The sequence below is a fragment of the Phaseolus vulgaris genome, chromosome 10 (assembly GCF_000499845.2).
Source record: "Phaseolus vulgaris cultivar G19833 chromosome 10, P. vulgaris v2.0, whole genome shotgun sequence".
In the NCBI taxonomy this organism is placed as follows: Eukaryota; Viridiplantae; Streptophyta; class Magnoliopsida; order Fabales; family Fabaceae; genus Phaseolus; species Phaseolus vulgaris.
Window position 1 is genome coordinate 28,034,958 of NC_023750.2, and position 7,755 is coordinate 28,042,712.

Consider the following 7,755-nt stretch of genomic DNA (forward strand, 5'->3'; position numbering starts at 1 on the left):
AAGGCGCATTTAACACGTTTCCTTAAAACCTTTAATGGAGGCATTTAAAGCGCTTTAAAGCATTTAAAGCGTTAACTGAAATAAAACATACCTGATGAGGAAACATTTAACGTTTCCTCATTTACTTTTTCTGCTAACTTCTCGTTGACTTACGATCTTTTCTCTGACTTGATTACTATCACATGTGGAGGGACCTCGTGGCGCTATATCCTAATCTTAGGAACATTCTGTCGCGTGAGTTCCCTCCTTCTTGAAGTGCCGCTGGCGCAGGGGGTGACATTCTGGGTGCCAACTCATGCTCCCAAGTTTCAGTCACTTACCTTGGGAGTGTATCTACCTTCCTCTCGTACCACGCCCCTGGTTCGTCCCTGGGCATGACCCTCTCTTGGGTCGTATCTATCCCAGGGAGCACCCTGAGGTGGCGTGGGCTTCACGAGTCGGTGTGCTCCCCACTGGTATTGGAACTATGGCCTTGAAGCCATCTTTCTCTCCCCTCCAACTTGACTTCTGGCGATTTCGCCCCCTCCACAGTCTTCTCTACCCATAGGCATCAGGGGGCGACGCCATCAACGTCTTATATTGGCGACGCCATCAACGTCTCGTCCTGGCGACGCCTCGTCCTGGCGACGCCTCTTCTTCTTAGCGACGCCTCTTCCTCCTCCCTTAGGCCCCTCAATGGGTTCCACCGTATCTTTGACTTTGACTTTAGTCAACGCCCGGGGGCGGGACGATACAAAGGGACGATACAAAAACAAAATTTTGATTATAGGGTTTGCTTTGAGGTTGTAGGTTTTCATTTCAATTTTGACTTCATGAGGAAGACTCTTTTGAACCCCTTTGCTCCTCCATGATTGCACCCCGTGCTAAGTGATGATTAGGATTCCCCTTAGCATATGTGATTTAGGAAAAGAAAAGAGGGGAGGGTTGGTGGGTTAATATTTGTGACAATGGTAAGTGGTGATAAAGTCGTGGAAAGCGATGGAGGAACAATTAGTAATAGGTTAAGAAAAGTTAAATATGAAAAGGTTAAGATAATAAGTTAGGTCTCCAATAAGGTAGTATAACTTATATCACTCTAATGGTTGGAAATAATAATGCATGGTGAACTTACTTGTAATAATGATCCATAACATTCATATAATATATAAAAAAGATTAATCTTTCAAATGGTAACACTTGTTTTTCTTTTCAATGTGGCTTCCCACACTATTACACATTTTTTACAAGGTTTAATATATTTGATAAATAACTAGATTTCTTATGTATGCATGTTGACAAAGGTTCGTTTCTTTGACCCTATGAAAAAGACTTTATTAGAAGAAGTAAAACTCACTTTGATAATCTCTACATCTCGGAATACTAGTCTCTTGAGTATTTATATGGAAATACCTTATTTTCATATACACTATTACATTTATATGTTAATATTTCTTATAGCAAAATATAATTTAAGCAAATATAATATTCAGTGGAGATAAGTGTAAGTAACTCATCAATTTTGAAGTGAAATAAGGAGTGTAACCAACCGTTCATTCCATTTTAAGTGAATAGTTTTTTCAAAAAAATAAAATTGTGCATCTGTATGGTACTTCCCTGGCTGCATACTCTGTTGGAGATGAATATGATGATAGGGTTATGAGATGAATGGTGGAAATGCAACTAAGTTTGGGCTATGAGCCTGTGGTCCCATATCTTCCACTCCACATGTAACAACTGGTAAACAAGCATAGGGGGAAATGGCTATTCTCAACCACAATTTTTGTATTATTTGTATTATTGTCCATTGGCATCTTCACAACTCTACACTAATAGACATGAGTTTATCATTGTGAAAATTACTTTATTTCTTCATGTAAAGTCTATATTTCAGCAAAAAATATTTCTCTATCTTGTTGTAGTCTGGTGCAAGCTTCTCAATATATCAGTACTCTTCAAATTAACACATTCAGCTTTCTCAGAGAAAAGACCCACCACTTTGAATAATCAAAACGTGAAAAATGCACCTAGCGTGAAAATTATTCACAATAGCTTAGGATTTGGAGATACTTAGCTTAATTGGGCCTACTCTGAAGAGACAAAAACAAATGGACATTTCTTCTAGCCCTCCACAAAATATTAGTGCATCTTATTTCATTTTGGAATTTAAAATTTTTATTTTGAAATATCCTTTTCAGAATGAAAATGATTGTTAAATTTTGAATAGAACATGTCTGGTTTTCTTACATACTTTTATTATGAAGTACAGGTATATTTCATTATAGGTAATACTCCAATTAGAAGTATTTACGATAGTAAAACTAGGAGCTTATTTCTTAACATTTCTCACTACTTAATAATGAACTTCTCATTCTAAATCTTTTAAATTTTGATTTCTTTTTCAAAATAAATGCTTTAAAAACTAAGAAACATAAACCATTCAAAGATGTTTTCTCATTTTCTTCTGTTTTCACCTCATTCAATCTCTTTCTTAGTTTCAGAGTTTTTCCCCCCATACAATTCTCAAACTCAACTTTATTAAAATATCAAAAATATATGTACCACTAAAACTAATTAACCACAGATAGATACACTATTTTGCAACCTTATACAATTGGAGACAAATAATAACCTTGAATAAAGTGCAATACAAGATGACTTTATTTGTGACACTATCTAAAGAAATATTAACAACCACTAAATGAAAAGATGTGATGAGCAAAAGAAAGTGACATCTGTTGATAAAATTCTATTCAATTATAACTCAATACTGGAGTTTGAGTTTCAGTATAAAATATTGTAATTAAATCGATGAAGACAGCATACCCTTCATCAAGAATGAGCAATTTACAGATTCCTTGTTCTTCAAGGAGAACACCTTACATATGTATGCTGATCATACTTAAAATGCATGTTGTCACGATCAAATCAGTCATGCATTCATTCCCTCATGAGAAATTCCACTAGACTCACTGAGATTAAAAGCTCAGACACAATCTTCAGAGTTCAGAAATTGTCATATGCAACATATTCTGTGACCTCTCTGTGTTCAAGAGGGGAAAATTGAAGTTTCACTGTGATTTGGAAGTGTTACTAATTGTAGGGTCTGTTTGATAGTACACAATATCCCCAGTGTCACTGACAAAATGGTCTTTCTTCATGCTTGTTATCAATTCTCCAATGAGGTAAAATGGAAGAGGGCTAGACTTCTTTGGCTCCCGGTAATATTGGCCAAGAACTGGTTTAGCTGCCTCCGTCTATATAATGGAGCAAAGACAAATTCAAGAGTATGAAATTAATAAAAATTACTATTCATTTTATTCATCAATAGAAGTGTAGAGGGGCACTCACTGCTTCTATTAAGTTATAGTGTGGTATTTGAGGGAAAAGGTGATGAATGACATGTGTTCCAATGTCATGGTGGATGTTATTGATCCATCCATAGTCACGATCAATAGTTGTAAGGCCACCCCTAAGGTAGCTCCATTCCTGTCCAACATAGTGAAGAATAAAGCTATGAAGAAACAAGCTGAGGAACATCATAACTCCAAAATCTTTTTAATTTATCTAAGGACACAACTTCTTGTGTGTTTTTGGTGTTGTTCTTCAATCAATACTAGAGGTTTCCAACTTTGAAACCTGTGCTAACCTTTGATGAAACATATATTATGTACATTAACAAGGTAAAATTTTAATTTTAATTGGACAGCAGTATCAAAATACACAAGGTAATTTGAAATGAAATGAAATGAAAGAAAGTTGAACAAGTTGAACAAACATTTTCTTGAAAATGAAAGAAAAAGGAAAGAAAAGATACCTCTCCACGATACCAAGGTAATTTGTCTTCGTGGCCATGGTGATGTAAATAAGTCACCAAATCCAACCACATAACAAAAAGCTGCCATTACAAAGTCAAATTAGGATTTGATTATGATTCAGAAAGAAAGACTAATTATTAACTAAGTGTCTAATTCCTAGTTAGAAAAAGCTATGGAATTTACCACATAGGGAATGCCATAAAGCTTAAGCAATTGAACTGGACCCATCACAAATCCCAAACCTACAAGCAAGGCAGCCATAGCTGTCCAGCAAATTGTTGAAGTAATAACATCTTTTCTCTCACTTGGGACAAACAAATCACTGCTTGGATCAAAGTGCGAACCAGTCTTCCCAGGACTCCTATTCCACTGAATTGAAAGATCATAACAAAGGTCAATCGTACACCAGAACCACTAACAATAAATGTTTAAAGTTATGGTAAAACCGTTAGGTACTGCAACTTACAAGGTAGATGGGATACGCAAGCAATGGAAAAGGTATTGTAAATCTTAAAGTACGTGTTACATTGTTCAAGCTGTTGAAAATTTTCTCTGGCAACTGCAAGATTGACATTAAATATTTTGAATTAGACCCTTTGAGATAAAATATTGGAGCCAAAAGCAGATTTCCCATAAAGAACCCGAACAAAGATGATCATCTTACAGGATGCCATGATTCATCATTTTCAACATGGCCATGGTGTTGATGATGTGTTCTATGACTGATTCTCCTGCACAATTCATGAAACTATCAGTTTCAGAACATAGGCTTAAAATAATGCATATTAGGATAAGCAAAGAACAAAAGACAAAAAGGGGACTAGAAGAGCAGCTCATCAAGCATACCATCCATGATATGGAACTAGAATTGATGAATGCAGAAGGTGCCCGGCAACACTGTTCAACTTGGGATTGTTTGAAAAGCTTCCATGACCACTGAAAGATCCAAAACACCAACCATGGTTATTATAACAAACTTTTGAAATCCAACTTTATAACCCCCAAAAAAGGCCAATCGACAATTAAATCTAAATTTGCATTAGTAAAACAAAATGGAGATATCAAAACGAAATTGCTATTACCAATCATGACCAAGAACAAAGAGGGCCCAGAACATGGTTCCCTGAGCAGCCCAATAGAGAGGCCAAACTATCCAGTTGTTGAGATAAGCTGCAGCAGCAGCCAACCCAAAAACCACAATGACATCCCTCACTACATAACTCATGGACTTCCAAGGGTCCTTCACCCAGCAGTGTTTAGGAATGGCAGCTCTGATATCTGCCAGTTTGAAGGGTGGTGGTGCACTAGGGTCAAATTCAGGTAGTTCCTCACCAACCCCATTGACGCCATTGACGCTCTCTTCTTCTCCCTCGGTGGTGGCAACCTTCAGTGGTGTACTCACTCCCAATTCCCACCTTCTCTCCCTATAGTTGCAACATGTAAATCCTCTCGGTTGGAGCTTCAGATCTGCAACTCCCTTATTTGTGCTAAAAAATCTAAACTTTGAATGCTTTTGGCACGAAATGGGCCTTGTTGGCCGTGGAAATGCAGGAGGAAGAGGCCTTAAACCACATTCTGATAAAACCCAAGTTGCCATTGGAGTAAAGGAGGAAGCTTTGGTTGTTTTTAGGGTCTGTGGCCGATTAGTTCCTTACCATCTCATGGTCCCTGAGGATAGAAAGGTAAAGTTATAAGAGAGAGAAAGAGAGAGATGTGTGTGAACCAAAATATATGCATGCAACTGAACCTACAACTCTAGGACAAACATACAACACAAAGTTGAGAAAAAAAAAATAAAACATGACAAAAGGGCTTGCAGTATGCACTTGTGTGTTTCAACAAGAGCCTCTCATTTGTGCTTTAATCTTCTCTCTCCTAGGTTTCTCCCTGTTCTATCCCCTCCCCCATCTCCTTCACAAATCATAGAGAAGAAAGGTCTTAGCTTTACCAAAAGGGCATCCAAAAACAAAGATGCAAATGGTTGGGTTCTGGTTTATGTCATAACCTTAAGAGATTATTCTTATCTTAAATAAAATGTTGTTCTTGTAGCAATTTGGACATGTTTTTCTCTAGTGATCACTTTTAAATTCCACGTTCTTATGTTGGGTTCACATTCCTTAATGGAAAGAAACTCCGGTCACTCTTCCTTGCCTTTCCCTTCGGGTTTGACCCCTTTTGGTACAATTTGGTAAGTGGAGATTCCTATTCTCTTGCCTTTGCTTTTGGTGGCACCTCTTTACGCATCACTGCAACCAACGCAATAGAGGAGACATCTATTTGTAACGTGAGATAAATGTTAATTCATGTGTTGTGATTTTAGGTTTGATTTTACTACTTATTGTACTAGTGAAATAGAAAAAAAAAATTAAAAATTGATGAGAAAACATATTGATATTATTAAATTAAGTAAATGAAATTGCACTAATAGTCTAAGTTTTTTCAGAGAAATTTTTTATTCAAATCCAACAAATACTAAATGATACCTAAATACATTTATTAAGAGAAAAGGATAAAAATACTATAAGTGATACAATGGAAAGAGAGAAAGAAATGGAAAGAAAGTATGGATATTGATTAGGTGTTGAAAAATAAAAAATATTCATGTATTATTTTTTTTTTTTCAAATTGCACTTAATATTTGTGTTTTAAAATATTTAATAATAATCATTTTTATATGAATAGAGTGTAAAATGTTTCGAACCATTAAAAATAGTTCATGCAATGTATAACTGACACCATTTTTATGTTATTCAATTAAGAGTTATTTTAGATCTTAAAAAAAATACATAAAGATGAGAATGGTAAAGGTGGTTTAAAAAGTGAAAAGTTAAAAAAGTTGAGAAAATTAAATAAATGTTTGAGTTCTCTGATTCTTTGGATTTTTTTTCCAAATAAACTCTACTAAAAGAAACAATCTCTAAATTCAACCCAACTTTATTTACCAACTTAGATTTGAAAATAATTTAATGAAGATTAAGTTAAATTGTTTTATATAATTTTCTATCTATGATTATTAACATAAACTAAAATTAAAATGAATTTGTAATTAATAATATAATATATGAATTTAAGTTTAAAATGTTATTTTTATTAGTATATATATATATATATATATATGAGAGAGATTAGTTAAAAAAATATTTATGGTATGAAGTTATTGTGAATGGTATGAAGTTATTGTGAAGCTAATACCATAAATATAAATTTTAGATTTGAAACTAATTTAAGTATATATTAAATAGAAAAATTTAATTATGATGGATATAATTAAATATTTTCATCAAATAAAATGAATTTTACATTTCAAGTAACCTCACATTATATCCACTACCATAGTGAGGATGATGTTTGGTAAGGGTTGGATTTCTTTATTATGATTGTTTTTTGGGTAAGAGTTGTGGAGAAGATTGTTGTTGGACATCGGCGTGAAAAACCACATATTAATTTGGATAGGGGGTACATATGATTTATTTAGAAGAGTCAATGTAATTTTGGATTTTCTTATAATTTTTTATTAAGTTTTATTTAAAAGTATCAAAGGTTGCCCTTGGATAATGAAAATGGATAGATTTCATGATAGGTTTAAATGGTACGTAATGAAGACAAGCCCAATTTGAAGATAATATATAACAAGTCTAAATTCACATGATTTAGAAGAAGAAAAAAAACATGGTTGGACTACAATAGTTGATTAAATAATTGTTTAAGTATTCATTAATATAATTTTGATATTTCTAAAAAAAATGTTAGTGGGAATTTATTTCTGGGTGGAGTCTTATTGGACATTTACTCCTTATTGATTAAGTTTATAAATGGGAATATTTTGTAAGAAGTTTAATAGATATATAAATTTTGAAAGAGAATTTGAGTTTTCTCTTTGTGAGAAATTTATGAAGTTTTGAGTTATATTGTCGTCGTTAGACTTTTTCGTCGGTTGACTCTGCTGAGAATGAGTCAGTCT

At 34.1% G+C, this 7,755-nt stretch overlaps 1 protein-coding gene across 5 annotated transcripts; it reads right to left on the reverse strand.

The window, feature by feature from the left end:
- Window positions 1–2,712: 2,712 nt before the first annotated feature.
- LOC137812596 (omega-3 fatty acid desaturase, chloroplastic-like) lies at window positions 2,713–6,104 on the reverse strand. 5 transcript variants are annotated; one of them, XM_068614728.1, is made up of 9 exons: window positions 6,009–6,104; window positions 4,877–5,462; window positions 4,641–4,730; window positions 4,459–4,525; window positions 4,261–4,353; window positions 3,978–4,163; window positions 3,794–3,874; window positions 3,328–3,465; window positions 2,713–3,233 (listed from the first exon to the last, which is right to left on the reverse strand). In XM_068614728.1, exons 2-9 carry the CDS (start codon window positions 5,389–5,391, stop codon window positions 3,048–3,050), a joined length of 1,356 nt encoding a protein of 451 aa, XP_068470829.1. In that variant the 5' UTR covers window positions 5,392–5,462; window positions 6,009–6,104; the 3' UTR covers window positions 2,713–3,047. The 5 variants fall into 5 exon arrangements, with proteins under 5 accessions (XP_068470829.1, XP_068470820.1, XP_068470791.1 ...); XM_068614719.1 differs by having other exon boundaries at window positions 5,743–6,104; XM_068614690.1 differs by having other exon boundaries at window positions 5,621–6,057.
- Between the last annotated feature and the right edge of the window lie 1,651 nt (window positions 6,105–7,755).

What these genes read in the sequence shown, in the direction of transcription:
- LOC137812596 (XM_068614728.1), bottom strand. Translation starts at nt 5,391, where the DNA reads ATGGCAACTTGGGTTTTATCAGAATGTGGTTTAAGGCCTCTTCCTCCT. An exon ending in TTGCGTATCCCATCTACCTT is followed by an intron (nt 4,164 to 4,260) that starts GTAAGTTGCAGT and finishes CTTTCAATTCAG; the next exon opens with TGGAATAGGAGTCCTGGGAA. An exon ending in TTTATGGCATTCCCTATGTG is followed by an intron (nt 3,875 to 3,977) that starts GTAAATTCCATA and finishes TTGTAATGGCAG; the next exon opens with CTTTTTGTTATGTGGTTGGA.